Raw genomic sequence first — 19,283 nt, forward strand, 5'->3', positions numbered from 1 at the left:
TACTTTCTTCCAGAATTCTTTGTTTGATAACAAACAACTATATGGCATATACCACGTACCAGATGCTCTACAACACAAGGCTCATTTAACACTGTCTCGGGTTAGGTGCTCTGGAACCATATTTCAAGATGGAGATTAGGATGTAGGATACTTGTGAAGAAGTGTTGGGATCAGCACCCATGGAAGGAAGAAAGAAGATGCAGGACTGGGCAGAGGGAAAAGCTGAGCTGTGATCCAATACCAACAAAGGCCTCAGCCAATCCATGAGAAATTTTGAAACTGGATTGGCCCTACGGAGTTGTCTTGAATTGGGACAAGGGACTCAGGACTTTATACCACCTCACTGATGTGGATATGTCATTGATGTGACCTGTCCTTTGAAGGAAGTGTCGCTTTGAATGAGGCAATTTTCTCCGGCAAACAGTCCCCAAACACAGCTGGCTGCTGAAGGACATCTCCTGGCAATTCTCCCAGCAGCCCAAGGACTAAGTCATTTATTACTGAAGGAGGACATCTAGGAGGTGCACCATGGACTCTATCACATCTTCCTCATAATGAGGATGATGCTGTTATTTTTTTCCCTGTTACAAATGAGACAATGGAGGCATGGAAATGTTAAACAAATTGCCCCAAGATATCTCTTAAGTGGTGGAGTCCTCGAGGATATGAACCCGGACAACGTGGCCCCAGCATTGTGCTTCTAACTATTGGCCCAAGCACTTACCAAATGGAAAAGCCACTTAACCTAATTCTAAGTGTTATTAAAATAATCTTTGAAAACAGGAGTTGGCAATTTTTTTTTTTTTTTTGTAAAGGGCAAGACAATAAATATTTTCAGCTTTTTAGGTTACTCTGTCTCTATCACAACTACTCCATTCTGTCATTGCAGGGCAAAAATAGCTGTGATAGTACATAAACAAAGGGGTGTGGCTATGTTACAAGAAAACATTATTTATAGAAACAGGTGGCAGTTTGGATTAGTCTGTTAAACCCTGTTTTAGAAAACCATTTAAAGATAGAGGAAACACTCATGGTGTACTGTTATAGGAATAAAATAGTACCGAATGGAGTAAACATAATAATTCTAACCTTATTTTTTGAAGGCTGGAAGGAATTATGCCAACATTTCATTGGTAGATTTCTCTGGGTGATAGGCTTAAAAGTGATCATTATTTTCTTTATTATATAGTTTTCTATGTTTTCTGAAATAAAAATGTAAAGATTTTTTAATGAGAAAAAAACCCAATGAATATTATTTTAAAGAGTATAGTTGGAGGAATTAGGATGCTAAATTCCATAATGATAGGAAGATACATCATAATCCTGTACCCATGGGATTAAGGCAGAAATAATAAAGTTTAAGCAGCATACTAAATGCTTCAGGAACTGAAGCCATTCTAGGACATTTACTGCAACATGAGTGGTGCTAACATTTCCTGCTTGGCTAACTGATTCTTCACAGGGTCTCTGTTTCATTTGTGGGTAACTTGGTATTAAGGAATGAATGTGTGTGTCCCCCCTAAAATCGATATAGTGGAATCCTAACACCTATGTGGTGACAATAGGAGATGGGGCCTTTGTGAGATAAGGTCATGAGAGCGGAGCCCTCACGAATGGAAGTAATGCCCTTACAAAAGGGACCCCAGAGAGCTCTCACACTCCTTTTCTGCCATGTGTGGACACAATGAAGTCAGCACTCTGAAATCTAGAAGAGGGTCCTCATCAGAACTTGACCACACTGGTACTCTGATCTCAGACTTCCAGCCTCCCGAACTGTGGGAAACACATTTCTGTTGTTTGTAAGCCATGCAACCTATGGTGATTTGTTACAGGAGACAGAACTAAGAAACTTGGCTTGTCCCTTCTGATGAGCATGGAAGCACGAAAGCAGTAGCCAGCAAAATACTATCAGAGCAGCACTGTTAATTCTAGTGAAACACAGGCCACCTCACTGCCTGGTCTCTTCCCCTCCTTGGATAGGATTTGAGAAAATCACATTTGGGCTTTTGAAACAGATGATTAGGCTAAATTCTGCTCGTCTCTCTGCTCCCGCAGCCATTGCCCTAGTTTTGGTCTTAATTACTGCTCACCCAGACAGTAGTCTCCCAACTGGCCTCTGTCCCTACCTTTTTCCTTTAAACCCTGTCCTCTGTGTAGCTAGATTGATCTTCCTGAAGCACATCTCAAGTGACTCTCTTATGTGGAACTCTTCATTGGTTCATGGTCCCTGCAGACCAACATCCAAACTCCTCAGCCCACAGTTAAGACATCAATACTGTAAGTCTTAACTGTCGATGAGAAAGAACATTTGTGTTTTCAATGGATCAAATTAATTTTAGAATTACCTAAACCAGACAAAGCCCAAAGCAGTCGTAAAGGCACACTTCTCTTGGTAGTAAGATGAGAAAAAGATTCCCAGAACCATCACTGAAAGTTAGACATATATCTAATTATGAAGATGATGCATTCAGAACCAGTGTAATTTTGAGCAAAAGACCAGGTCACAGAAAAACCAAAGCATATCTGATAGGTCTAAGCCAATAATTTGGAATGTTTCTGATGTAATGTATGATGAGTGACTATAAAACATTTAAATGGATGATTAATTTGATTCTCATGTTCAAAATCTTGGACCATCAGCAGCTTATTTGAGAAGCTAAGCCTGACTTTCTTATTAAGTATAATTGCAACCCCAGGAAGAAATGCAAGAGGTAGGAAACCAAAAGCATAAAGAGAATCAGAATTAGAATCAGGATAGAAATGATGAAAAAATCTACTTCCTAAGGTCTAACCCTTTTGTAACTTTTGTTATCAGTCAGTTTTATAGTCATTGAAGAGTGGAGTGTATTTTTTCTTCTTGTGAAAAACATTAAAGAAATAATCTGCTACTGTATACTTGAGAAGAAGTATTCAGTTTGCAATGTTTACGAGTTTGAGGAAATCTAGCTTATTAAATTCATGTATTTTCAATATGTTAGTTGTATAAATGAAGTAAAATATGTACTAATGATTTAAAGGTTAACAAATTACATATAATAGTGGATACTCCTTTCCATGTAACATGCATGAAATCTTCTGGGATATTAAAAGGAATGTTATCACCATGAAGTTGTCCCCATTCTGGCCCAATATGTTTTGCCCATTTGATCTCTTAGAGCTAGTAACTCTAGCCCTACTGAATTGTGCCTAATTATTTTTATATAGCACTTTTCCTGTAACATGCCTGCTAGTGTAAGCAGTTAGATACACATGAGCAGAAGGGGAGAAAGGAAGATAACAGAGGGACAAATGCCAGGGACTACCCCATCTCTGCCAAGAGGCTGCCCCAGTTCCCTTAGACCAACCCCTTTTTTGGCCTAGCACAGACTGATAAGCAGAAGATACTGGCTACAGGGACTTCCCCAACTTCAGAGCATGCACACTTATGAAAGACCATGTGCACTAGTAATTCTGAGGCGGTAATGATATCATTATAATACCATGTGCAATGTGGTTTGGGCCCCCAACGTGGGTTACGCTTACACTCATGGGAAGATGACTAACACAGACTTACCAGAAAGGTCGGAGGGGAGGAAACCAAGGCAGACCCAAGATGGAGTGATAATAATAAGATGAGAGGGAGGAGACCAAATAAACCCCATAAAAGAACACAATGAGAAACTCAGCATGCTGCACCCCTACCTTTGGGTCAGCCCTCTCCTCTGTTTTTGGAGTGTATTTCTGCTACATAGAAGACCTTTGCTACTTTAACTCTCTATCTCTCTATCGGGTCTCTCAACCGAATTCTTTTCTTTGAGAAGACAAGAACTGAGGAATTCCACAATCCACCGCCCAGGAATACGCCTTTGTTCCTTTTTTTTTTTTTTTCTGGCATGTCCTTCTCCAAGAATTAGAAAAATTAAATTCTATTCATCCCACAAAATATAACACTCAGTTCCTCTTTGAAGTCTCCCATAACTGGAAGTAATGTCTATCTTTCCAAACTCCTTAGCACCTTGTCTACTGTGCCTAGGTTAGATCCTCTGGCTCTTCACACACACACACACACACACACACACACACAATTATATACTGTAATAATTCTATTACCTATTATATTGCAATATATTTATATAGTTTATGAATTCCTTGAGGGTGGGATACGTTAAAGTCATCATTGTTCCCCTCATTATTTATTAAATCATGATAAAAGGAATGCATGATGAAAAATTACACAACTATATGAATGCTTCCATTCCAACTCAAAAATTTTAAAATATTGTGAAAACAGTATTGAAGGAAATGTCTTTAAATTCATATATTCCCACTATGCACAACTGTTTTCATTTCTCTGTTTCTGTTTCAGGATTTATTCATGCTCATACAACATGTTTGAGTAATAAGATGTTAAAAATGAATTTGTCATTTGTAGTAACTAGCTAAAGCCCCACTAGACTGGGACAGAATAATAGGTGATGATTGCTCCCACATTCCAAAGTGAGATGCTACCACTGTGCAGGGCTAGAATAGATTTTGTAGACTAAAGACCCCAAACCCTCCTGAAAGGGACTTGAAACTGAAGAATCTGAGAGAGATTTCTTTGGAGAAATTCATGTCCAGAAAGTCTTACACCTAATTCCCTAGGAGAGACCTGAGAGTGCTGTTGTCCATGGAGGGCTTGATCTGTGCAAGCTGGAACAGAGACACAGGTAGAGAACATGATGGTCTGTTGTCTGAGCCATGCCTGAAAACTCTAAAGGCCAGCTTGGTTGTTCTGAAGGCTGAGAGGTGAGAGGAGCATCTGTTGGAAAGAACTTTCATTCTTGGAGTTTGTCAGGATAAACGATGCCTGAGTGTACCCTGTGGACAGGATGAGGGCCACAAGGGCAAGAGAGGCAGCATAACCCAGTCAATAAGAGGGCTTTCTGGTGGGAGTAAGGTGACCTCAGCTGAGAGACACTAGAGTTGTTCCTTTGGGAATAGGCTGGGTGAGAGGAGGGGGAGTTCCACACCCACCCCCACCCCTACAGAAGAGACCTAGCTGGCTTTAAAAGAACTTGGGATGAGAGATCCCCAGTGACGCAGTCTCCCAAAGAATGAGGGAGAACTCCACAGTGGAGAAAGAGATCACTTTAATACCTTCCAAAACCACCGCAAGGCAGTGAAGTAGCTCTTTCCTGCTGGTCTACCTGCTCTTCATGAGCATGTGAAAGACAGACAGACACAAAGTGGGGAAGTGGGAGAGTTGACTATGCCCCTTTTCCTATTGCAGGCTTCCAGCTTGAAGTGAATCCTTGCTGAGGAGAAGAGAATCTTCAACCTCAGAGTTTGGACTACTAAATGGGAATAGATATTTTGATTATGGGAAGAAGATAGTGTTAATAATTAAATGTGAAAGAAATGATTTTTATATAAAAGACTGACCCAAAGACTTAGGGCACCAACGTGTGATCCAAGTGGCAAAAAGGAAAAAAAAAAAAAAAAAAAAATATATATATATATATATATATATATATATATACATGTATATATACACATATGTATGTATATATCATACATATATATGTGTATATATACATATATATGTATGATATATATCCTGGCCTCAAAAATAGAAACAAAAGGACGGTGGGAAGTAAAATAAAGTTATTCTATAATGCATCCTACGGAGTCCTGCATATTCAACAGATTGGTGATATTCAAATGGAATCAAATGAGCAAAAAAACAGTATGCATCCAAAATTTCAAGTTTTTAATAAGTTAATACAAATGATAAAATATAATAGGGGCACCCGGGTGGCTCAGTCAGTTGAGCATCTGACTCATGACTTTGGCTCAGGTCATAATCCCAGGGTTGTAGGATCAAGCTCTGCATTGGTCTCTGCTCTAAGTTTGGAGCCTGCTTGAGATTCTCTCTCTCTCTCTCTGCCCCTCGCCCCACTCATCAACATGCTCTCTCTCTCTCTCTCTCTCTCTCTCTCTCTCTCAATAAATAAATAAATAATAAAATAATAAAATTGAAAAACATATAATAAATTGCAAACAAATTTATACTTTTTATACAAAAATATTAATTGCATGAAAAGTGTGTTGTTACACAGGGCTGAAGCCTATAGTTCTGCAGGTTATGCATTACATGCCTCTGGAAGGGCCATTTGCATTGTGGTTATTCTGACAGTTGTCGGGCAGTAAAAGTCTTGAGAAAAATACACTTTTCTAGTATGGGGTATGATCCTCTATATTACATGTGTAATACTGTAAAAGGAATGGACTATGTATCATTAGAAGCATTCACACATGGTGTATAAATTAGGCAAATGTTCAGGCTATTAGAACATTATTTTGTGATGATGGATGTTGATACAGGAAACTTGGACGAATGTGTGTTAGACTATCGTGCCCATCATTCAGGATAAATCTAACTCCTCCTATGGGGAGGTGTGAATAGTGGGAGGAAGGAGATACCAACAGTTATACACTAACATAAGTACCATAGAAAAATGAAAGAAGGGGAATATTTGCTAAAGAAAATGGAAATATCAGTCAACATCCCTGTTAGAACTATAGTCAGGCATCAATTGCAACCAGAGGTTGACTAAGGATACAAGAATTTGGCAAAAATAAATGAAAGCATTCTATGATAATCAATTTGCTATATGGAATTCATAATGCAGAAATTTGTATATCTTGTTATTATTTGTAAATAACACCTATAAATACACTATATACTCCTTATATCAGTAACATTTATAATAAGCTTACATAAACGCGTACATATGTATACACACTTTTTTTCAGAGAGCCAGTTGCTAAATCCTCTTCAGCAAACTACTGGACGCTGTGCTTTTTCATTTCCTTTCCTTTCCTAAGCCAATTAGGTAGTAAGTTCTTTGGTTCTGTTTCCTAAGTATTTCTCAGAATTGTTCACTTCTTTCCATCTCTGCTGCTGGTATTTGAGAGTCTTATCTTTCATTGGTATTTTGCTAAGTTTCCTTATAGGTCTCTCAGTCTCCAGGTTTGCTTCCCTCCAATTAATTCTTCACATAGCCAGTAGAGTGATTTTCCTAAAATGAAAATGTGATCATGTCTCTCCTCTGCTTAAAACTATTCAGTGGCTCCTTGTTGCTTTCAAGATAAAGCCTAAACCCTGTAACATGGCATCAGAGAAATGTCTATTTATCTTCTGTTCCCTGGACTTCCAGCTTCTGTGTCACAGTGTGGACAGGGTGCCTTCTTCTCAGGTCTCTTTTATAGATATTATTGTACTGTATTGTCATTACCTGTTTTTTTTAACTAAATATTTTTTAATGAAAATTTTCAAACATACAGAAAAGTTGACAGAATGACACAGTAAACTCACTACCCACCATCTAGATTCCATGATTAACATGTGATCAATAACGGACATATTTGCTCCATCATATATCTATCCATCTACACATGGCTTTATCCATCTTCTTTTTATCTGATACATTTCAGACTAAGTTGTGGGTAACAGTGTATTTTGCTTCCAAACATATCAGTATGGTATCAGTAACTAGCATTTGTCTTTTGATTACTTAAAAAATATTTTTTTGGTAAAATTTGCCACTGCCTTTTACTTCCTTATCTCTTTCACTGCGCTGAAGTGACTAGGTCTTATTTATTTTTTACCGAATGCCTCACATATACTAGGAACTGTATGTGAGTTAATGTTTGTTAAATAAATACACTTGGAATTTCATCAGATGTTAGTTTCTTGATTCATACATAAAAGTAATTTTGCCATCTCTTTGACTTACTCTCTTATTTCCTTACCCAGAAAATTTTATAGAAAGCAATTTACATTCTACCCATTCAGCATCGTAAACAATTAAGAATTTTAATCTGTTAATGAGAGTAGGCAAGTGGACTCTCACACTGTGTCTTTCCACAAAGCCCCACAAGGTGGTGCCCAAATATCTTTTTTCAATCAATAGTCCCTCAAGACCCAGGTCAGTCCTAATTTGTGTATTTGGCATTTCCGAATTTGGTCAATTAACATAATGGAAAATATATAATTAAGTAAAAATTACATTAAAAATTATATAAAGAGAGAAGTTAAGATGGCAGAGTAGTAGGGGGACCCTATGATTGCCTGATCCCTGGAACACAGATGGATAATTATCAAATCATTCTGAACAGCAAGAAATCGACCTGAGGTCTGAGAGACCAAACTGTACAAGGAGAGGGAGAAAAGAGGCCACATTGTGGAAGTAGGAGGAAGCATTGCATTGTGATTTGCTGTGTGGACTCTGACACCTGGTTTTTAATTCTGGACTCTAGAAATTGCATATGTGATCTTGAGCTAGTTGCAAGATGCCGTTGTCCCTCAATTTCCCCATCTATAAAATGAGAATGATAAAATAGTACTAACCTCCCAGGGTGGTTCAACAGGGCTGACACTTGCAGCACTCAGCTAGACAACTTGCCAGAAACACCTTCTTGGCTTCTGCTCTCCAGACTGCTTGTCCCCACTCTGTAGCCAGTTCTTGGAAATTGTGCTGCTCCAGGAACACACGTGTGCTGCCAATTTCCACAGCAATCCCTTGGCCTGCTGGGCGGAACCCCATCTCCCTACCATTGCTCATCATGGTGCTTCATCTACTCAAAAGACTCTATTCTCACTTCTCTGGTTACTAAGTTTTCCCCTCCCTGCAAATTCCTCTCAAGCCTCACTAAATCCCCAAATCTTGGTGATCTGTTTTCCACATTGGCCCATCTGCTCTGAACACCTTCAAATCAAAGACTCCTTGCACTTAAAGTGCTTCATTATTTAAGTCCTGACACTTAGTGTACTGGCTTCTGAATTTTTTAAGTAAAAAAGCTTTCTCCCTAAAAAATTATACATGTGTAATTTCAGAATCTATAGTTCTGGATATAAATAATAAATAATGACTATAATATACACCTTATACTTGTGTAGAGTGTTATTTTATTAAAATATTTTTCATATCCTAAAATAGTAAAAATATTAACTCACCTCAGGTCTCTTTTGCTGTAAACTTTGTCCACGAATAATCTACTCTTGTTGCAGAATTTAAAAGGACAGAAACTATATAGGAGAAACTACATAATTTAGATGGAATGCAAACAGTTGACTCTATTACTTCAAATAGGGACAATATTCTGTAAACCAGAGTTGTCATGGGTTGGTATAATATGGCATAATGTTACTTAATGTTCTTAAAGCATTTTAGTTCCAGAAATTTGAATTATTTTACAAACTTCCTTTTGGGGGATATTCTTATTAAATCCCAAAAGGACTGACCACAACATCCAGATCGATGTTGAGTTTCTGAAACTTACACATACAGATGATGATGTCTTCTTATATTACTGGATGTATTTTGATTAGGAATCAATAATATGCACAGTTGGTCACTGAAATCTTTGTAATAATCCCCAGCTTCTCAGGCGAACCTACCCAAACCCAGAGGAGACAGTTCTTCAAGGACTGGTGTTCATTGCCTTTGATAGTCCAGGCATACATAGTGAGATGTGAGACTCATTACATGCAAGAATTTAGCTCATGATAATTTGTCCTGAGCCATTGGCCCCTAAAGTAAATCCATATTTTTCAAACATATATTGTTGGCCATAGACCAGCATCCTTTTTCTCCTGCTGTGGCACAAACCTGGATGGTACAAAGGCCAAGCAATCCTGAGGGCTTCAGGATTAAAGAAAGATGGCCAGCTACCACACAAAGATCTAAACTCTATTCCCTCACCGACTCATGCTAGGACCTTTGGATGGGTCACAACACCTACCTCTAGTTTATCATCTGTGAAATGGAAAAGTCAAATAGAAGTTGTGTCTAAGTTTCCTTTCAGTTCTGATATTCGATGCTCTTCTTTGCCCCTCATACAAGAAAAGCTCCAATACCATCTAGTGGGAAATTAAATAATTCACCCCAATACAGTACAACATTAAAAAAATTTTTTTAATGTTTATTTATTTTTGAGAGAGCAAGAGAGAGCGAGAGAGACAGAATCCAAAGCAGGTTCCAGGCTCTAAGCTGTCAGCACAGAGCCCGATGAAGGGCTTGAACTCATGAACCACGAGATCATGACCTGAGCTGAAGTCAGACACTTAACTGACTAAGCCACCCAGGCATCCTAGTATAATACTTTCTAATATCTGAAAGTAAAATCAACTAAATGAAAAATAGAAAATATTTTCTCCATTAAAACAAGAGTTTGGGCAAGGCTTAAATAGATCTGATCTTTCTTTTTTAGTGCACTCTGCATGAAAAAGTTAATACTGCCCTATCCACTAACTGAAGGGAATAATTTTGAAAAAACAAACAAAAATAAAAAAACCTGAACATTCAAAACTATGGTACCACAAGACCTAAGCACTTTGAGACATTTATCAGACAGGAAAATTTTAAATTTTTCCAGAGAGCACTCTGGTTTTTTGGCATGAATTAATTTGATCTTAGTAAAGAATAAATGCAAAGAGAAAATATCAATATTGAAGGAAAATTTTAAAGAAAGATTTTAGCAATTGAGATTGGGACAGTGGGAATTTATGCTGTCACGGTGGTCTAGGGCACTGTGTGTTACATTTGTGACATGATTACTCAAGCTGAAGACCAAATGACAAACAATCCAGATATATCAGGGAACAAACAATACAAACCGTAAGTGAGTAAAGAGAATGCAGAAGAGTCAACTCGATCAGCATTTGGTGAGGGGAGGTGCGCTGTAGTCACACTGCTCCATACTGAAGCAATGACACATTGCCTATGTTTTATTATCAATGATAATTTTCACTTCCTTGTTGTCTTTGAATATTTTTAATCCTTTCCTTAGTTGATAAACAGAACCAAATCCATTTTGGTGACATGATGGATGAATGAATGACATGAGAGAATGTTCAAGTCATACCCTTAGAGCCAAGAAAGATGGTGAATCCCAGAAGCTTCAGAGCTTTGGGGCAAAAAAAAAAACAAAAAAACAAAAACAACAACAACAAAAAACCCCAAAAAAACCCAACTCTACTATCTCAAGATTTTATACGGAAAAATAATAGAAGGGGACCTCTAATGATTACAGATAACTCCAAATTGGGCAAAAAAGTCTTTGGCTTCTCCATTCTCAGTTGATAATGTTCTTTTCTACTCTAGATCAGCGCTGTGAAAGGTCAGGGAAATTGGGAGAAGATTGTGAAACATTATGCTATAGCTTGGTCTTGGTCCAGATGTATAACTTCAATACAAGTTTGATCTGATCTGTTACTTAGACTTTTCATTATTTCTGTAACCTCAAGCAGATAAAACCTTCCAATATACACAAGTCATCCCAGACTTTGATTCCTTTTAAATGTTTCTAGGACCCCAAATACCATCACTACTGAAATGGACATCTCGGCACTGTACCAAAACAAATAAAGCCAACATAGATTCTACCGTGGTAGAGTATTTAACATTTTTGAAAAAGATGCAACAAGATACCTTGTCTAGTAAAGCTCTGGAAGAGAATAAGCTATTGTATCACAGTTCTCAAGTGATTGATAAATACGAAAAAATTAGTTCGAGTAATCACTCAATAAATATTTCTTGAGAGCTTATTCTAGGCCATTACAGTAATAATAGCAAAAATAGTGTGCTTCTTTCTTCTATGAAGACTTTGCTACAGCCAGCACTGTGCACTGTAATAGAAAAATTAGAGATATTAAGGTAGATGTTGTCTAGTGGGTCTATAAAGGAGGTAGCACCCCTATAAGCAATAATAAAAGCATAATGAAAATTAAAAAAAAAAAAGGTCTTTGCTACAGAACAACTGTCAGAAGGTCATGGACTCCAAGTTGCCTTTTCTAGTCATCATCATTCTCCATGTTTCCTTATTTGGACTGTGTATGTCCAATTGCACACTAATTGAAGACCACCCATTAGGATTAAGACTGCATTCTTCACCCACGCCATTTTGCTTCTCCGTACGTAAAACCAATTGTCTTATGTAACTAGCCTTTTCATGTAAATGGACAGAAGATTTTCTTCAGAGTCATCTACCCAATCAACCAATGTAGTGCTGATTGCCACACCTGGGAATGAAAGGTGGCAAACCCTGGGTGTGGGTTACCCTATTTGACCTTGGGGGATGAAAGGAAAACGATGAGCAGGCAGGACTCCAACCTGTCACCAACTTCAGTCAGAACAGTTCCGAAGCGGGAGGGCTTTAGTCCATTTCTCCCCTCCAGGAGTTGCCTGGTTGCTTCTTAGAGGTATTATTATTATTCCACAAGTTGGTACTTTACCCCAGAAAAAAAGGAGTTGACCTGAAAAAAAGCCACTTCCTTGTCCCACGATTCTCATCTCACAAAAGTGATAAGTGTGGCAAACATCCACAGGTTATTTAAGGTATATACATGGTTGCTTCCTGGGAAATTCCATTTGTACTTCTGCACAGTTACCCACTGTTTTTCTATTATCAAAGCCTCACAAAATTTCCTCAGTTCCTCAAAAACTGCTTTGTGGTGCAGAAACCATGAAAACATGAACGTTTACCCAGACACGTAATTTAATAATGCATTAGTTGTTGTAAGTGAGGCTCAGGGTTCAGATACATCTGAGTTAAGATCCCGTTCTGGCATTCTCTAGCATTAGTATGACAGTGAGAAAGTCTTACCACGCTCTTCTCTGCCTCAACATCCTCATCTGCAAAATGAATTCTTATAATACTTACTGTACCGTAGGTGGTGATGCTTTGGGAGGGCTAAATGCCATAATGTGAATGAAGCATTTAGCGCAGTGCCTCACACCTGGTAAAATGTTCATGAAGTAGAAGCTATTATTTTACAATAAGTGTATCTGTAAATGTCAAAATGCCTTCCTAAGAAGGCTACTTTTAAATAATTATAACGTGAAGATTTGTGTTGCTATCTCTGATCATCTTGCTACTCTCTGTGAGGCAGTTCCTTGAGAAGCCTGTCTGTTACTTGTCTAGGAGTCGAGTGGCTTCGTGGCAGTATGTTTTGCACTGATAAACATCTTAATATGGGTTGTAACCAGAAGGTAGAAAACAGGAAAAAAGAGAACCGGGCCACTTCAGTGACTACCTTTCTGAAACAGAGAGCTCAGAATATGACCACTGTAAACCTAGCTCTTGTGTTATACTTTGCAAGGATCTTGATAAATAATTAAATTCACTCCCTCATTTCATAAATGGGAAAGTGAGTCCCCCATATTAGAGACAAAACCAGAACTAAATTCAGATCACTCTTTCACTGTATATAATACCAATGGTAGTATGAAAAATTTCAAAAATCACAGACATAGAAAGGCTAGAATAAGGAACTTCTCTATACTCTTCATTCAGCTTCAATAATTTCAATCCATTGCCTTTCTTGAAAAACCAGTTTTGCATCTGAGTCTGTTGTCATTTACACTCCCTCACAGAGCAGTTAGGAACTAGTATCACACAGAGCACACCCCAGGCAAAGAAATGTAGAAATAGAAGGAGGATATGGTATGAGACACAAAGGCAGGCTGTCAATAAATGCCGAAGATGTAGAAAATCTGCTCAAGTTATTTTTATAACAGTTTGGAGAACATAGACTTGTTCCAAGAGGACACTGTTCCTTTAAATTACTTACTGATCCCACCCAGATCTTGCACCCTGGCCAAATGCCTGACCACTCTTGCTTTAACTTAGGCTAATAAACACAAATAAAAGATTGCAAAAGTTCCAAAAGCAAAGATAATTTTTATTTCCACAGAACAGAACAATATCAAATAGCTAACTCCATCCCCAACAATGGTCCTTGCTGTTGGCATTTGCTTAATCAGTCTTTAATTCCAGTTTGACAAACTTTATAAGGTAAGACATAACTGTTTTATTTTAATCACTTGAAATCAGAGAAGACCACCTAGGCACTGTGGAAGACTGAAAGGTGTGCATACTTATTATGTGAAGAAAGCTGAAAATAATAGCTGATAGAAAAATTTTCTATCCTCTGCCATTACTTTAAATTAATTATTAGAAAAATATAAATAATTGTTAAAATGTAGACATTTAAAATTTATGTCAAAATTATTTGAAAATTGATTTTTAATTCACAGGCTACTACATAGCATTGCAATGATGTTAATATCTTTTGGGATCTCTTTTTCTTAATTTGGAACATATTTTTATAACTCAGTATTAATTACAGAATGTTTTATACCTTGGTTAGTTTGGCAATCTGAATAAAGTGCTCATTTGATAATTTTATCTTTATGTGAAATAAATGCTATGCAAACACTGTGAATACAATTGGTAAACTCTGCTGAAAGAATTTTGGTTTTAAAACATCATAAAATATAAAGTCTCTTGGATTTATTGATGCTGATATTTACCCAAAATAAATTTTAGGCAAAAAAGGCAAATATATAGCATTTGGTTAAAGATAATCTTTGTCTCTGCATTTATAGAATGCCACTTATAGTAAACACAGAGGTTTTTATTTCTTTTATTTCTTTCATTTCTTTCTTTCTTTACTTAATTTCTTTTATTTAACTTTTATTTTATTTATTTATATCTTTTATTCTTTTATCTGAATTTATAAATTTCTTTTATTTAACTTTTATTTAATGGCATTTCCCCCCTGAAACCTATTTTGCTTGTATATGATGTCTAAATGAGCAAAATGTAAGAATTATTGAAAACTGAGGCAAAATAAAACATGGCAAAAATGATTAAAAATGAGTGTCTCTTACTATGCCAAACTAATAAAAAAGAAAGAGATTTCAGAAAGGCTGTGGAACTAGAAACCAAACGTATAAGGGTATCCTCAGGCTAATTCCAGTAAAGAGAGAGGAATAGCAAGACTGCTTTGGGAGAGCTGGATAAAAAGTAACAGAGGAAATAGTAATAAAATATGAGACATTGTGATTGTTGCTAGTGAAGACGTTGTGATGGTGACTATTGTATAGAAAAAGCTTCAGGTGCGAATTCATGGTTATATGACAAACCCCCCCCCCCCCAAAAAAAAAACCAAAACCAAAAACAAACAAACAAACAAACAAACAAAACAAGTAAAAGCACACACACACAACTGTATAAGTTCTTAGTTTTAGGGAAGACAAGTCTTTATTTAAAGACAGCATTTCCAAAGCCCAAAATGAGGCCAACAAATGAGAAGAAAGTGGTTTTCTGCTCAGGGTCCTGCATGGGAATCATCTTCTTTAGATTTTTTTGAAGAGTTGTATTGATCGTGTAGCTTGTAAAATCCTCTTATTTTCAATGAAATTAAATCCTCAGTCTCTTATTCCTATAACTTCTGAGACGGTTCTTATAATAATGGGCTCAATGAAAGGGAAAGGTCATATGTCACACCAGGGACATGGTGTTATTCCCCTGGCCTGCCCCCCTGAAATGCAATAGCAGCTGTGTTTTGCTACACAGCCTTATTTTACGTTAGTCTTCAGTTAAACTTGTACTTCCTTCTGCATTCTTCTCTTTGGTTAACAAGGGATTACTTGAGGGAAGGATGTCCTTTATGTGTTTTATTTCCTCAGGAAACTTCTTGTTCTTCTTCTTTTTTAAACATTCAGCTGTCTTCACATCTTAACATACCTGATCTGAAAACTGTTGACATCTGGCCAATTGCACTTGATGCACTTGCCAAAGAGAAGCTTGGCCAGACTGATACAGAGTCAGCTTAATAAACTTCCTGCTAGGCGATATTACTTGAGGAGCAGATTATGGCATGGAGCCATCCATTGGTTCATCCTCAACCCAACAGCTTTGATTCCTTTTTGGGTTTCTCTATCTGGCATATATGAAAGAAGTCAGTGATCCATTCCAATCCTCACTACCTTTGCATATATTTCCACCCCCTATTTGAGCCTGGAAAAATCATGCTCATGATTTCCTGGTTCCCATTCCCTGAAGGCAAAGTGAAGGAAAATGTGATTTCCTTTTCCAGAACTTCTGAAGTCAGTATAGTTTAAGAAGGAGAGCATTTCCAAACCATGCAGAACATTGTTTCAAAAAAGCCTTTTTGTTCCTTCTCCAGTGTACTGAGCTAGCCACATGTGAGTCTTCTCTTGCCAGGGAAGCCTGTGGGTTTAAAAGTCATCCAGCGGATAGCTGGGCATATTGAGGGATGAAGATGGCTGAAGATTTAATACAGGATTAGAGTTTTCATTGTTAATTGACCCAGAAAAATAGTTTCACAGGAATGTTCAGAGGAAGTGTGTTCTGATATCAAGTCTTATTTCTGTCCATCAGTTCTTCATTGGAAGAACAATGTTGCTGAGCAAATCTGCTATTTTTGTTCTCATACTCTTTTGATTCGTTGGATATGCAGCTGTAGTCCAGCTTGGAACTCTGTTGTAGATGAAGTTTCCAAGCAAGAGCATAAAAGAGAAATGATGTTCTATGGGAATACAAGGGCAATTTCATTTTTGACTAGCCTTTTGAAGTCACTAAAGTTGTGCATGTATTATTAAGACTGGAATGATGGTGGTTCTCTACAACCCTGTAAAAATATTGAGATCATCAGGAATTAGTTATAATGAAACAACCATGTAGCAATCTGATATCACCTTGAAGAATGTGGAAATGTCAAAACAGACCCTATGCTTGAACCATGGTCATCATACAGAGTGGGACTGAAGTGTTTTCAAATGGCTTTTCCCACTCTCTGCTTCCCATAATAAAATGGGAAATTCAGATTACGTGGCTGTAATTCTTTGACTACATAGAAATATTCAGTAATAAGTGTTGGCTTGTGGTGCCATGATTTATTTCAATTAAAATCTTCTAAAATCTCAGTGTAGATGTTTTTCTGGAAATATGAATGAAAACCCTTTTCTCTTGTCACATGCTGGTTTTCAATTCTGCTGGCTTGAAATTAAAAAATAGCAAACATTTTATTTTACCAAAGTATTTATAACTGATTTTTCTATTAAAGGTGCTACAAGACAGATGACCTTTCACCACCTGCCATGATGTGGAACAGACATTTTGCCTTCTATCTCCTGCTTTTGCCAGCTTTTATGAGTCAAACAATACATGGACAAAGAAAGAAAGGATCAAAGTCCAATTTACTTGCAAAGAAAAATAACTTCCAGGGTAAAAAAAAAAAAAAAAAAAGTTTTTTTTAATGATTAGTTTTAGCCTGAATATTATTTTCTGAATAACACTTGATATAAATATCAAACCATACATATATAAAAACATATGTAATATTCTATTTTAATATAATTATGTTGTGATAATAATATACCTTGTATACATACAAAGGATACTTATAAAAACTTTAGATGTTTTAGAGCCCTTGTACATTCATTATCTCATTTGAGCCTCATAGTAGCTTTATAAAATAGTAATGACAGAAAGTGCCACTCTCATAAAGAAATGGTGGCCCAGAGAGACTAAATGGCATATCTCAGGCCATAGACAAATGAACTAGTAAGATGCAGAGCTAGAATTCAAGCTCAAGTTCTCTGTTTTTAAGATTCCCCCTTATTGCTAAAGTGATGTGTATAGTTGTTTTCTCCCTGGATTTCAAAAAAGCTAAAAAAAAAAAATCCCCAAACCAACTATCCGAACAAGATGAAGCCTCATGAATGTGACATAGAACCTGAGATTTAGGCAGAGTGTTGTTTACGTCTAGACAGCTTTGCCCAATATTTGCTGAATTTCTAAGCGGCTTTTACTTTGAGGAGATGCTCGGCATACATGGTATTTTATTTGTTTGCTTTTTATTTGCATGATTTTAAGAGGCAAAGAATTTCTAGATTTGGAAAGAGATGTAGTTCTTCACAACTTAAGCCCCATCTCCAAGGCACCTCTCTTTTGCACTCCCCTCTCCTCTCCAAAACAACACACATCCCACCACCTCAGGGCTTTCCTTAGGCAAAGTGGTTTCCTGATTAGGAACAAATATTTTGCCTAACCTGTTTGTTCTATTTCAGACTCTACTTGCTTCATAGATGTGGTCTTCATTGTGGACAGCTCTGAAAGTTCTAAAATTGTTCTCTTTGATAAACAGAAAGATTTTGTGTATAGCTTGAGTGACAAGGTTTTCCAACTGGCCCCGGTTCGCTCCTTGAAATATGATATCAAACTGGCAGCACTTCAGTTTAGCACCTCTGTCCAAATTGATCCACCTTTTTCTTCTTGGAAGGATCTGCAGACTTTTAAGCAGAGGGTCAAATCTATGAATTTCATTGGGCAAGGCACCTTCTCCTATTATGCAATCTCCAATGCCACTAGTTTGCTTAAGAGAGAAGGGCGTAAAGATGGTGTGAAAGTGGCTTTGCTGATGACTGATGGCATTGACCATCCAAAGAATCCAGATGTCAAGAGTATTTCTGAAGACGCCAGAACTGCAGGAATATTGTTTATCACCATTGGACTTTCCACTGTCGTCAATGAAGCCAAACTTCGTTTGATATCTGGGGAATCATCCAGCGAGCCCATTCTACTGTTGAGTGATCCCACACTTGAAGATAAAATTCAAGATCGCCTGGTAGGTACTTGAGGAGTGGGTCTTATATATATATTTCCAATCATAATATTGATACCTTAATTATAAATTCTGTGAGGATAGATACTGGGTCAGAAAGATAAAGGGAAAAGAATCCACCTTGGAAATAGCTAAGAGAATCTTTCCGAAGTCTCTCCACTTCCTTGACAGTTTACACCAGATAAACTGGGAAAGTACCAGAGTTCCTGATCTGGAATTGCATTCCTAACTTTATTGCTAGACAATGCTGAGAATTTGGGAAGAATTACTTTCCAGTTATACACTTCAGTCTCCTGTTTATACATCCTGGGATCACGAACACTGCTGACTTATCTTCAATTTGTGGTCAACTTGTGGTCTGCAGTATTTGTACTAAGTTGGGTTTTTTCCCCATTTAACATCTGCAGAAACGTTTTGACTCAATATGTCACCTACGGCAATATTATGCTACTCAAGCAGAGTTCATAGACTTCTAATTTTTTCATTATGTCCTTGTTTCTTAGGTGTTAGCAAGCCCACCCAATGTAAAATCACCTGCAACCTTCAGTCACCCAACAGTTTCTCCCACATATCAATGAGTGCCATTTGATTGGTCTGGTTAGCTATGTCGATGCTTTTCTTTGCTGATTGCTCAGCTGTGTGTGAGATCCTTTCCTTTCTGCTTGGGAAAACACAAGGCAAAGCAATCAAAATAAAATCCCTCTTCAGAGTATTTCTCAAGAAGAAAACTCCTAGAGAAAAAGTGGTTGATTTGTTAAGTGTTAAAAATCGATTTTCCTACAAATACTGATTTTCTTTGATTTCTTGAGAAGAGGGCAAGGCA

The 19,283-nt window shown here is 37.3% G+C and overlaps 1 protein-coding gene across 1 annotated transcript in view; it reads left to right on the plus strand.

The window, feature by feature from the left end:
* The first annotated feature begins 13,681 nt into the window (after positions 1-13,681).
* The window catches only part of COL28A1 (collagen type XXVIII alpha 1 chain), a 176,495-nt gene continuing 170,893 nt past the window's right edge, over positions 13,682-19,283 (plus strand). The window contains exons 1-3 of the mRNA XM_058724995.1: positions 13,682-13,821; positions 16,901-17,061; positions 17,907-18,463. Of these exons, the coding sequence (XP_058580978.1) occupies positions 16,935-17,061; positions 17,907-18,463 (684 nt within the window). The 5' untranslated portion in view covers positions 13,682-13,821; positions 16,901-16,934. The remainder of the gene's footprint in view (positions 13,822-16,900; positions 17,062-17,906; positions 18,464-19,283) is intronic.

The sequence above is a fragment of the Neofelis nebulosa genome, chromosome 4 (genome assembly GCF_028018385.1).
Source record: "Neofelis nebulosa isolate mNeoNeb1 chromosome 4, mNeoNeb1.pri, whole genome shotgun sequence".
Classification (NCBI taxonomy): domain Eukaryota; kingdom Metazoa; phylum Chordata; class Mammalia; order Carnivora; family Felidae; genus Neofelis; species Neofelis nebulosa.